Below are 13,996 nucleotides of genomic sequence, written 5' to 3'. Positions count from 1 at the left end.
TGAAAATAACTATATTTTCTAAAACAAAAAATAAATTTAGAAGCATGATATTGTTTGACATATTTACAAATGTCTGTAGTTTCTGGCTTAGTAGAAGATAGCTGAATTCTCATTTCTAGTTCTGCATTCAATCTGTTGTAATATTGCACATCATGCAGACTTTGAAAAACTCCAATATACACTCCTAGAAAAAATGAGAACAAAAATAGCCAATACCGTCTTAGATTTACTATGAAAATAGGCCAGGCACGGTGGCTCACATCCAGAATCCCAGCACTCTGGGAGGCCAAGGCAGGATGACGAGACCAGGAGTTTGAGACCAGCCTGAGCAAGAGCAAGACCCCATCTCTACAAAAAACAGAAAAATTAGCTGGGCATGGTGGTGCACACTTATAGTCCCAGCTACTTGGGAGGCTGAGGCAGGAGGATCCCTTGAGCCCAGGAGTTCCAGGTTGCTATGAGCTATGATGAGGCTACTGCACTCCAGCCTGAGAGACAGAGTAAGACCCTGTCAAGAAAGAAAAGAAGGAAAGGAAAGGAAGGAAAAGAAGCAAGGAAGAAAGAAAGAAAGAGAGAAAGAAAAGGAAGGGAGAGAGGAAGGGGAGGGGAGGGGAGGGGAGGGAAGAGAGGAGTCGAGACGAGACAAGACAAGAAAGAAAATAGTTTTGACTTCACAGATCCCCTGAAAAGGTCTTGGGGACACACAGGGGTCTCCAAATCACACTTTGAGAACTACTTACACTACCAATCCGATGAGGCAAATGTAAAACTGGAGGCACAAAGAGAAGAAATAAGTTATTCGGCGTCACAGAGCTGGGACTGGAACCCAGGAAGTCTAGCTCCAGACCTCAGGCCTGCTCCTCAGAGGTCCGAGGAAAGCAGGAGCCCATTTCAGGTTCCAGACAGTGGTGTGCAACCTGCCGGTGGCTGCCCAGCAGTCACCATACCAGACCTCCCCTCTATCTAATGTGACAAATTTTCAAATTAAATCTTTCAACTTGTGCAAAACAGAGATATGGGGAAGGGAGAGTAGCCACCACAAAACTCTTAAGACCTTGACCTCTAAGGGGATCCTACAAGGGAGGTAACACCATACCTCCACCTGCAGGATGAAGCACACTGGGGAGGAACAGCCAATGCCTTGGAGCTTCTCACTGCGCAGCTCTCTTCCCTGCCCACACCATGCCCTATATACCTCTCTGGCACACTCACTCCATTCAGAGACACTGCTTTACACCACTCAACCTTTTGTTTTTTCCTTTTATTTTGAGTTGACACGTAATAATTGTACATATTTATGGGATCCAGAGTGATATTTCAATACATGTATATGATCAAATCAGGGTAATTAGCATATCCATCATCGCACACATTCATCATTTGTTTGTCTTGTGAACATTCAAAATCCTCTCTTCTAGCTTTTTGAAAATATGCAGTATAGTTAACCGTATTCACCCGACAGTGCTACAGAATGCCAGAACTCATTCCTCCTATCTACTTGTATGAATAATTTTATATCTGTTAATTAACCTTTCTCTATCCTCCCTTCTCCCTCATACCTTTCCCAGCCTCTGATACCCGCAATTCCATTCTCTATTTCCATGAGCTCAAATTCTTTTTGGCTCCCACATATGAGTGAGAACATGTGGCATTTATCTTTCTGCGCTTGAGTTATTTCACTCACTGTCATGTCCTCCAGGCTCATCCATGTCGCCATGAATGACAGGATTTCATTCCTTTTTACGTACACCACTCAGTCTTTACACAGAATGCTTCATTCAGTCCTTAATTAAAATGTTTAAAAAGAAGAATAATAAAGAAACTAGTTCTGTCAGATATTAAAACACTTTATAAATTGACAGCAGTTAATATAGTACTAAACTAGTATAAGACGGCAAGGTAAAGCAATACATCAGAATACAACCCTGATTAGATCCTGCTATATAAAATGTAACACATTATAAAGAAAGCCTAATTATTCAAAAAATAAGTAAATAAACTCTTTAGTAATTTGGGGGAAAAAAGTCTATTTAGACCTTTACTTTTAATAATAAACCAAAATAAATTCCAGATAGAATAACCACTTTTACAAATGGAGACAGAGCTGAGGCCGAGAAAGGCAGGACCAGATCTCACTCATTGCATTTCCAGAGCCTCCCCTGGAAACACAGGGTACACATCCTGCCCCAAAAGAAGAAATTCATTTGAGTTACAGCTTCGCTGCTAACGCACTATACAATCTTGGGCAAGTGTTTTCACTTTTCTGTCCTTAATTTCCAATTTATAGAGTGGATGGTAATGATACCAGCAGCTTGAAACACTCATAAACTTTAAAGTGCTATACAAATTAATATAGAGAATACAGATTTAAAAACCACATTCGTCCATTCTGCTACTCCTCAAACATGCTTAGTGTCAATATTTTAATGCTAAAAATAATGTTAATTTTCTTAGTAACCATATTTATTTAATAAAGTAGACCATTTAAGCTGTAAGAACATACACTTTCCCTCAGGGCCTCGGTAAAGTTATTTTAATTTTGAATGGAAAAAAGATGCATCCCATAAACATGTTTATTTTTCCTGAATTGGCCCTTTTACCAAAAAAGGCCTGGCATCACTGCTCTAAGGGATTTGGGAGATTTTCTTTTCACTTCTACTGTCAGGAAGCCTAAAGGCAGAAGATGTCCTTGAAGGATTAGGGTGGGGAGGGTGGGCACTGTAGCACAACAAAAGATTTGGAATTAGAAAAACCCTGGCCCACTGCTCACGCCTGTAATCCTAGCACTCTGGGAGGCCGAGGCGGGCGGATTGTCTGAGCTCAGGAGCTCGAAATCAGCCTGAGCAAGAGCGAGACCTCCTCTCTACTAAAAATAGAAAGAAATTAATCGGATAACTAAAAATATATAGAAAAAATTAGCCGGGCATGGTGGCGCATGCCTGTAGTCCCAGCTACTCGGAGGCTGAGGCAGGAGGATCGCTTGAGCCCAGGAGTTTGAGGTTGCTGTGAGCTAGGCTGACGCCATGGCACTCTAGCCCGAGCAACAGAGTGAGACTCTGTCTCAAAAAAAAAAAAAAAAGAAAAGAAAAACCCTGATATGACATGGAGCAAACTATTACCTTCTCCTTATCTCCAGAAACTGGAGATGCCAACCCTTACCACACAAATAAGATTAAGATGAGGAAGCAAACACAGGGCCCCAAGCACCCAACCACAGGTAGTTTGTCAGATAGTGAGCCTTAAGTAAATGCTGCCTGCTTTTTTCTCTTTCCCCTCCTGTCTCATAAAGCCATACTTTCCCGGACTTCTCTAATCACACTTCTCTCCCCTGCCCCCGGGAGAACGACCCTTCAATGAGAAGTCTGAGGTCAAGACACTTGCCATTCATATACTTTTTTTCTTTTTCTTGTTGCTATTCCCACTTTACCGATGACATTCATATATTTAGTCATTCGAATTCTGGGCCAGAGCTGCATGCTCTGCACTGGCTCCCAGACTTTATCACCACCACCCCCGCACCCCACCCACTCATCTTCCTGCTAGGATACTCCCAGTGAGGCCTCTGCTCCACACAGTGTCATTCCCACTGTATGCAACGTGACCAGAGCCGCTTAGAGCTGTGCAGTGCTGCAGCCGGGCATGTTACCCTCACTCTTCCTCGGCAAAGGCTGAGCCAAGGCTCACATAAGGCCTACTACAATGAAGGTGCTGGAAGGATGAACTTAACTCCATTGTCCACCTTCACCACTGCAGTACGGCCCATAAACACAGTTGAGGTATAAAATAAAACTTTATAAGGTGTGACTAACACTATAAGGTAATAAAACCAATTGTACTTATCAGTCTTGTACCTTTAGGCATGAGGAACTAAGGAATACATATGTTAATAGTTACAACTTGTCATGAATAAAGTCTTTTATTGTTCATTCAGTTTTGCTCAAGTTTAAAGCATTTTATCCCCTGACTAGTCGGGAAGTGATGGTACTGGTTTATAAGCATCAAACAATTCCTTTCCACTACAATTTCTTTCTTTTTTCTTTCTTTTTTTTTTTTTTTAAGAGATGGAGTCTCACTATATTGCCCAGGTCGGCCTCGAACTCCTGGGCTCAAGTGATCCTCCCGCCTCAGCCTCCTGAGTAGCTGGGACTACAAGCATGTTTCACCACGCCTGGCTTCCGGTGCCATTTTTAAATCACTTCCCACTGCTCTGCTGACCTCTATACTAGATACCTAGTCTCGAGATTGTAATCCTATCAAATAATCTTCATTTAGCCTGGCCTCCTAGAAGAATGGTTTCATTTCTTTGATCTGTGGGGCACAGATCCTACAATTCCTATAGACTCTAATCTCCTCTACACCTTTTGCCTTTTTTTTTTTTTTTTGAGACAGAGTCTCACTCTTTTGCCCGGGCTAGAGTGCTGTGGCGTCAGCCTAGCTCACAGCAACCTCAGATCCTGGGCTCAAGCGATCCTCCTGCCTCAGCCTCCCGAGTAGCTGGGACTACAGGCATGCGCCACCATGCCCGGCTAATTTTTTCTATATATGTTTAGCTGTCCAATTAATTTCTTTCTATATTTAGTAGAGACGGGGTCTCGCTCTTGCTCAGGCTGGTTTCGAACTCCTGAACTCAAACAATCCGCCCGCCTCGGCCTCCCAGAGAGCTAGGATTACAGGCGTGAGCCACCGCGCCAGGCCCGTATTTATATTTTTTAAAATGCAAATTGTACTCATTCACTCGACAAATATTTACTGAATGCCAACTATGTGCCAAGCACTACAGCTATAGTAGAGTTCATCTCACTCACAGAGTTTATAATCTATAGGTTGGAATGGGCAATACAATTACAGTATATTCTTTCCACCAGACTATGAAGGATAAGAAACAGTATTTATCTGAAGCAATAGTTAGCAAAGATTTTTACAGAGCACAGGAAAATAAATACTCTAAATAGCATAATAAATCTGAAGTACAGTATAAGAGAAAAGAGCCCTCTTCTATTTTATGAGTTGTATCAGTAATTTAGAATTGTAACAAAAAAGTATTTCCAAACCTCACATCCACTGTATTATTCGAATCATGGTCAAACACTTCAAATGCTTCTTTGATTTTTTTGTGAAATTCTGCTACTACAGCCTCTACAAAAGACAAAGTAAATAAAAATTATTTTCCTTTAATTTTGAATTCAAAACAAAATTTCAATAACCAAACTAGAAATCTTTTTGTTTTCTTTTTTTTTTTTTGAGACAGAGTGTCACTTGGTCCCCCAAGCTAGAGTGCAGTGGCGTCATCATAGCTCACTGCAACTTCAAACTCCTGGGCTCAAGCGATCCTCCTGCCTCAGGCTCTGCCCTCGTGAATGGATTTATGCCATTATCTCAGGAGTATGTTATAGCCGGACTGTGTTGCTTATAAAGGAAGAATTCAGCCCCCTTCTTCCCCCACATCATGCCTTCTGCCATGTTATGATGCAGCAAGAAGGCCCTCACCATGTACCAACCCCTTAATCTTGAACTTTCCAGCCTCTAGAAGAACTGTGAGAAATAAATTCCTGTACTTTATAAATTACCTAGTCTGTGGTAATCTGTTATAGTAGCACAAAATAAAACTAAGACACCCTCTTTTTAAATGGAAATGTCTATGGATGTTACCCTTTGCCATTGTACGTTGGATGGTAAGGGGCAAATAACGTCCCTTTAGTTCACAGGTCTACAGATCGAGAGAAGCTGTATTCAAGGAGCTATACTTAAGTAACTATAGCCAAGGAACCTCATCTACACCTGGGCTTGATTTAGATATGACATTTTGGATTTTGAGCTGATGCCGTGAAGAGATGGAAAGCCCATTATGGTGGGCCTTGGGAGAGGGTGAGTGTATTCTACATGTGGGAGGGATGTGAATCATTGGACACCAAAGGGCCGACTGTGGTAGCCAGTCTCCAAGATGGCTCTCAATGACCCCCACCTCTTGGTATTCACACCACTGTGTAGTCCTCTCCAATATTATACCACGGTTAGTTTATGTCACCAATAGGATACGGCAAAAGTAATAGTTTGACATTTCTGAGATTAAGTTATAAAAGATACTGTGGCTTCTGTCTTGATTTCTCTCTCTCTCTCTCTCTCTCACTTTGTGAGATACCAGATGCAATGTTGTGACAACGCTCAAGTGGCCATGTGTCAAGAAACTGAGGCCTCTCGCCAACAACCAGTAAGGAACCAAGGCTCCCTGCCAATAGCCATGTGAGCGAACCCCAGACTTGTGAGAGACCCTGAGCCAGAATCAACAAATAAAGCTATATCCTGAAATTATGGGAGATAATAAAAATTTGTGGTTTTAAGCTGCTAGGTTTGAGGGTGATTTGTTACACAGTAATAGTTAATACAGGGACTATGTCAAATTCATTCTTCTGCTTCTGCAATCCTAGTTGTTTAACAAGTTTTGCTAAATAGGATTAATTTTCCTTTCCCTTTTCTCTCTCACCTGAACTCATCACTTTCTCAATTTTATAAAGAATTCAAGGTTTGAAAAATTATTTTTGAGGTAGTATAAAAGAACTTTTCCTCACTAAACATATACTTAATTGTATTCTACTGCTCCTGTTGTCTATACTTTAAGGAAAAAGTGGTCCAACTTAGCTTTATAATGAGCAGGTGGGTTTCTCATAGTCTTCTCATAGTCTTCTCATAGTTGGCTATTTTACTGTAAACAGCTTTTACAAATTTGAAGGAAAGGTTTTCCTTGCTGAAAAAGTTATCAAGCCTAAAAACAGTGTACAATCACAGATATGTCTATAAAAAGATGTCTGTCATCTGCATTTTATAGTTTAGAAGAAAGTTTATTGCAGTTTCTGGCTATTCCTTCTATGGTTTTTGGTGTGGTTTAAAACACATACGGGCACAAAATGTTAAAGGCCTTCTAGAAACCAACTGATTTCTTTTTTAATTAATCAGTCCAGAAAGTCTATTTTAACAGCTTTAATTTCTATACTATGAAAACCCAAAAAAACCTCTTTTTAAAAGGCTCAAACCACATAAAAATAACTTGAAAGGTATTGAATGTCAAGAAAAAATATAGTTTCCTTATGAATATTTGTTTACTGATTTTAAATAAATGTCAAGATCTCTACATGATTTTCCAGAAATTTGGAGCTGTTAATGTAAGAGTTTAAAAAGCACGTAACAACCAAATGCTGACCAAACAGACCCTGCCTCCCACTAGCCTATTTCTTCATCTTTTTTTTTTTTTTTTTCAGAGACAGGGTCTCATCTGTCACCTAGGCTGGAGTACAGTGGCTATTCACAGGCATGATTATAGTACACTGCAGCCTTGAACTCCTGGGCTCAAATGATCCTCCTGTCTTAGCTTCCCGAGTGGCTGGGATTACAGGCACATGCCACCACGCCCAGCTGTGATCTACTACTTTCGACTGGCAAATAGTGTACTTCCACGGGGAGCAGTCTGGTGGGACTGAGCCCTTAACTTGTGGGTCTGCACTAACTACAGGTAGTTGGTGTCAGAATTGAGTTAAATTGTAGGACACCCAGTTGGATTCCACAGAAAACTTGAGAATTGTTTGGTGTGGAAAACCCACATATCTAGTGTCAGAAGTACTGTGAGCAGAAACAGATCCTAGTGGCAGCAGTAGTATAAGTGCTTAAAAAAAACCCCACATTGATGGGGCTGTCAAAGAGACCTAGGAGCCAACTGAAAGAGCTCCCAATGACCAAAGCTGGAACAATTTAGACAACAAAATAAAGTAGTACTGAATTATAACCCAAAGTATAAAATAAATATCCATGAGACCATACTCACAGAAATAAATGATTGAGTACAGTCCCCCCCATATCCACAAGGGATATGTTCCAAGACCCCCAGTGGATGCCTGAAACCTTATATTAATCTAATAACAAACCTATGTATACTATGTTTTTCTCTACATATACAAACCCTTGATGAAATTGAATTTATATTGTGTTATTGCTGCATAACATTTACCATAAAAAAAGAAGAAATTTAATTTATAAATTAGGCACATTAAAAGATTAGCAATAATAACTAATAGTAAAATAGAGTTATAATATACTGTAATAAAAGTTATATGAATGTAGTCTTTCTGTCGCTGCTCAAAATATCTTATCGTACTTGCCCTTCTTTTACTAATGATATGATGAAGTGGAAGACTGGAAAATTCCACTAAAGTGGCATTCTTACAAATTCCACTACCGGGCTTTCTCCCTTGCGATCCTTACCTGGGCCCCCTCCTCCCCTGCAACCTTGCTCTCATAAATCACCTGTAGCAATTAGTGTACCAGGCTGTAAAGTAGCTTAGGACCCTGCCTCACTAAAGTTAACCCTGTTGTAACTGTGCCCCTCCTCCTTAAGCAGAGTGTATAAAAGACTGCAATGCTCTTTGTCTGGTGCTCAGAATTTGGGGAGACCAAATTCCCCTCTGGGCCAATTGCCGGCCGGCATAAAATATAAAACCTGTTTTGCCAAAATCTCTGAGTGTGTCTCTCGGTCTATTCTCAGTCAGCCCTGCCGTAACAGTGAAATGATATGACATGTATGTGATGAGATGAAGTGAGGTGAATACATAGGTATTGTGACATAGCGTTTGGCCACTATTGAACTTCTGATGATACGGCAGAAGAAGGATCATCTTTTTTGGGTGATCCTGGATCATCAAGCCATGACGATGTTGATGGCTGGATGTCTGGAGCAGATGATGTCAATGACTAAGGGCAGGTAGCATGGATAGTGTGGATAAGATGGACAAAGGGATGCCTCATGTCCTGGGTGGGACTTAGGGAGATTTCATCACCATACTCAGAAGAGCATGCAATTTAAAATGTAAGAATTATTTCTGGGATTTTCCATTTAATATTTTCAGACCTCTGTTGACCTCAGGTAATTCAAACCATGGAAAGTCAACCACGAATATGGGGGTATGACAGTAACAAATAAATAGGAGAGAAGAGACAAACCTCCTGTGCAGAAGAATTCCAAATAATTCGTGTAGATGTTCCACCCTCAAGGAGTGGGAACATAATTCCACACTCCTTAAGCGTGGGCTGCACATAATGACTTCCTTCCAAAGACGACAGTATGGAATGGGGAAACAGAATACCTATTTGTCAGAGAAACCTGACAAGCACTACCTTAGCCAGGTGATCAAGGTTAACATCAACAGTGATAAACTATATTGATAGTATATATGCTTGATATGATGTGATGAAAACGGCGCTTGACCTCTGTGGTCTTCCTCCTAAAATCCCATTCTACCAGTCTGGTCATGAGATAAACATCAAATTCTAACAGAGGGGCATTTTGAACAGTATGCAAAACTGTTGAGGAGGTTATCAAAAACAAGGAAAGTCTAAGAAACTGTCACAGCCAAGAGGAGCCTAAGGAGACATGACAACTAAATATAATGTGGTATCCTTAATGGGCTCCTGGAAGAGAAAAAGAGCATTAGGTAAAAATTTAGAAAGTCTGGATTAATTATAGACTTCAGTTAATTTTAATGATTACTTTAACATCTTTGAACAAATTTTGCCACCATTTCTAGGTTGCAATACAGTGTGATGGTTAAGATCACAGACTCTGGAACCAGACCACCTGGGTTCAAAGATCAGATTCATCACTTACTAGCTCTGTAATCTTTTGGACAAGTTACTTAACTGCTCAGATGGTCAATTTTTATCCTCTGTAAAAAGGACAATATCAAGAGTATCTGACAAGGTTGTTTTGAGGGATACTACCTAAACTATAGCAATCGTCAATAAAACTTACCCATTATCATTACTAATTTTCTCTGATTTGGGGAAGTGGCTTAGTATCTCAGGGAAGTTAAGTTATATAGATTTGATTGAGAGAATATAACTTTTACTCACTCACATGAAGCATATACAGAAAGAGAAAATAAAAGTCTAATGTCACACTCAGTGTTACAGCATTAGCTTTCATGAAGTTACTGTACTGGAATCTGCTGACATTTCACTAATAATATTTTTGAACTGGTAATTACTATAATTTTTATATTGGGATAGATATATAAATCATCTTTTCTAAAATAGTCAATAAAATTGTATATTTCATACTCCTTTAAAAATATATTCCTCATCTTATTTTTAGTTGTTTCTACTCTACTAGGCCACAAAAAATATATAGCAGAGTTGCTTATTATAAAATAAATAAACATAACTAAATTAATAGGTCAACATAATAATAAAATGTCTTTTAATTGATGAAATCACAGTTGACGTAAGTTATACCATTATAGAACAATTTTCTAGCTACTTGGGAGGCTGAGGTGGGAGGATTGCTTAAGCCCACAAGACCTTGTCTATTAAAAAAAATAAAATTCCCTTTCTCTCTAATTCCATATTAGGTATTATTAGGTACACCAAAGCCAACAATTTCACATTGTATTTGCTTTTCGGCAACATAAATGCTAAGAAGGCTAAAAACTGTGTATTGTACTAAGTTAAAATCCAACCATAGAAAGGAAAAAAACTTAACTTCAAAAGAAGAAATTAATGATAATAAATACACAAGGAGAAGTCATAACCAAAATAAAAGTGAAATCACCTAAGGATATAAGAGAAGTTTTCAAATAGTGCAGCTGAGTTTTTTCTAAAGTGAGGATATCTGTATACATAAACATTTAACTAGGTGCTCAAAACCCCACCTACAGAAATTAAGATAAAATAATAAGCCCCTAGAGGAATATTTACCATGAGAACTGTTTAAAACATACAACAAAGAAGATAAAGAAATGCCCTCAGGGTTAATTAACTGGAAGTACAAACAAATGTTATTGTTCTGTTTGACCCAAGTAATGCCAACATGGTATTCCAGACATATGCTATTAAAAAAAATAGTCAAGAACCTAATTCTTGTCTATATTTTGAGGGAGAGGGGTAGTTCTTAGTGTATTCGTATTCCATAAACAACTTGATCCAAAGACAATACACCACCAAAACACTAGGCTTAAAATGAAATACTATATTCGGTCATCAACTAGTTGTACATTAATTTGTGCTTTCATTTATCAAATGTTAATTGATCATCTATTATAAATATGTTTTAAATTAAAAGGAGAACAGACCAGCTATAGTAAATTATAACAGATCAGGGCAAAAAGTCAGTGAGGTATGCAGACAGTACTATAGAAGCACAAGAGTAGCATTCACCTCAGGCTTGAGGATGGGACTTAGATAAAGACCAGAAGAAAGAGTCGGAAGCTGGACTGCTAGTGTTAATTCATCCCTAACTCTCTCCTCCCAATCCCCACATCTAGTCACAAAAAAAGTGTAGAATCTCTAGACTCTAAAACCTTCTCTGTCATTTCCTCTGCTGCCACCTAATCTAAGACACCACCATAATCATTTGTTTGCATCCTGCTCCAGTCTTCCACAGTGCAACCAAGCGACCCCCCTCCCTTTTTTTCTTGAGACAGGGTCTCACTACGTTGCCCAGGCTGGCATGCAATAGCTATTCGCAGGTACGATCATCACACATTGTAGCCTCAAACTCCTGGCCTGAAGTGATTCTCCTGCCTAAGCCTCCCAAATAGCTGGGACTACAGGTGTTCACCATCGTACCCAGCCAAGTGACCTCTTAAAGACATAAAATGAATTGTATTATCTCCTTGTTTAAAAAGCTTTGATGGCCTCCTCTTGCTCTTAGATAGAGGTCGGCCCCCCAACCTCATTTCATACGGCTCTTCCAACTCTAACCTTTCCTTTCCAGCCACACTGGCCCTCCTCACTCAATTCCTCTCATGAGCCATGTTTCTTTCTTGCTTCAAGCTCTTGAACATGCAGTGTGCTCTGCCAAAAACTAGTAGGTTTTCAGCAGAGGGAATGCCACGCTCAAAGCCACTGAAGCAAGAAAAAATTAAATCAGATGTTCTCTTCTCGAACTCCGAATAAATAGTTATGAAAATTTGTAATGGCTCTCTCCTCTAGAGTAAGTAATCTCTAAGAGGGCAGGGCCCAAATCTGTTTTATTCCACAATATCTAGCACGGTATCTAACACAAAAAGTAATGATTGATAACATTTACAGAGCCCCTAATACACATGAAGTTCTCTGCTACGTGCTTTACCACGATATGAGACAGATTCTGCTATACTCCTCATCTGACATGTGAAGAAACTGTAACAGTTAGGTAGCTCACCTAAAGTTATCCAGCTGTTAAAGTAGCAGAGCTAGAATCTGAACAGGAGGATTTACTATAGATTCCATGTTCTTAACCATTAAGCAATACTAAATGAAACGCAGGATGAGGAAACAATATGTGCACAGGCTAGCACTTTCGTTATGGGAACAAGAAGTAAATTGTTCACTAATAAGAAGAATAGAATGCATGGAAGGTGATATTAAACATGTGATCAGAAAAAAATGTCCTGGAGAAATAAGATATCCTAGTTTATTTTGTTAAGAGTTTGGACTATTCTAAGGGAAATGGGAAAACATTAAAGGGTTTTAGGTAGAGAATTCATAACCAGATAACCATATTTTCAGCATGATAAATGAAAACAAGTAGACCAGTTAAGAGGCTTTTGCAATAATCCAGTAGATACAGATAAATGTGTACGTGTCAGGAAATTGAGGGAGTTTGTATTTTATGGCTTATATTTTCTCTGTGATATAATAAGAGGTTTACAGAGTGAATGGAGAGGTGAGGAAATGAGAGGTATGAGATCATGAATTTGTACAGGTGATCTAAACCCTTTTTGAATTGATGTTAAATGTCATGAAAGACAAAGAAAGACTAAAGTACTGCTCTAGATTAAAGACTATACAGACATGACGCCTAAATGCAATACATGATGCTGGACTGAAACCTGTATTAGAGGGAGAAATGCTGTGAAAGACATTATTGACAATTGGGACAATTGACAAAATTGGAATATAGACTGTAATTCTAAATAAAAATATATTATCTATGGTAAAGTACATAGACACTTCACATAAGAGACTATCTTTGTTCTTAGGAAATACACACCAAAGTACTAAGGGATGAAGTGGATGATTGTATGTAACATACTCTCAACAAGTTCAAGGGGAAAACTGATAAATATATATAGTTATATAAAGAAGTAGAAAAAAAGAATGATTAAAAACTGTGGCAAAAGGTTAAAATTAAAGAATTTGGATAAAGGAAATGTGGGAATTCTCTGTACATACTATTCTTGCAATTTTTCTGTAAATTTGAAATTATTTCACATAATTATGAAAATTATTTAAAATAATAAATGTTGAATAAGGTTATACGCTGAGAACGCAACATCTGAATTTAAGATTTCAGAGTGGCACAATCCTAGATGATGGCAATATCCACGGTTTGGCCATGGAAGTGGGTGGCTCAAGTGTAATAGAGAAGTCATTGAAATTGAGGGAACATTTTAGTTTTCTTCTCACTTCATTATATAGCATAGTTTCATATGAAATTTCATTTTATTTACTGATTTTGCCTGAAAATTTTTAATCTCTAAATTCCTTTTCACTTTTCTCTTGAGGCATATAGTCTTTATAACTATTTTATACTTTAGTTACCAGTGTAAACCAACTAACCAATTAAAGAAGTACATAGCTACTTTTCCTCATTACTTATGAGATCTTAAATGAGAGAATTTCAAATCTCCATTACTCTGGCATCTATTAAGACATACTACCAATTTTCAGATTTATTTCTTGAGTCCTACTCAGAATATTTAATCTATGTGATAATATTGAGTTTCATACAAATTTTAACAATATTTCAGCTACTACATCAAAGATGGTAATAATAATAATGGCACATCATCTCCCCAATCAGCTGTGCCAAGTGTCCCTAAGTCCTGAGCCTCTGCGATCTAAAAATACTCAGAGAGTAAACCTCCAGTCTTCTGCATGGATGGAAGGGCAGTGGTCACCTCCTTACTCCAGGGCAGGGGAGAGAGAACCATTCGCCTTACGACTTTCATCCTAACCTCCTCTATTTAGC

At 38.8% G+C, this 13,996-nt stretch overlaps 1 protein-coding gene across 1 annotated transcript in view; it reads right to left on the bottom strand.

Moving 5' to 3' along the window:
• Window positions 1–9,797, bottom strand: part of EFCAB2 (EF-hand calcium binding domain 2) — a 48,206-nt gene extending 38,409 nt beyond the window's left edge. Inside the window, exons 1-2 of the mRNA XM_012644338.1 lie at window positions 9,794–9,797; window positions 5,052–5,136 (exon numbers count right to left, since the gene is read on the bottom strand). Coding sequence (XP_012499792.1) covers window positions 5,052–5,136; window positions 9,794–9,797 — 89 coding nt within the window. The remainder of the gene's footprint in view (window positions 1–5,051; window positions 5,137–9,793) is intronic.
• Between the last annotated feature and the right edge of the window lie 4,199 nt (window positions 9,798–13,996).

Source organism: Propithecus coquereli, unplaced genomic scaffold (assembly GCF_000956105.1).
Source record: "Propithecus coquereli isolate 6110/MARCELLA unplaced genomic scaffold, Pcoq_1.0 Scaffold210, whole genome shotgun sequence".
In the NCBI taxonomy this organism is placed as follows: Eukaryota; Metazoa; Chordata; class Mammalia; order Primates; family Indriidae; genus Propithecus; species Propithecus coquereli.
Note: the sequence above shows the minus strand (reverse complement) of the source record. Positions and strands in the feature narration are given on the sequence as shown.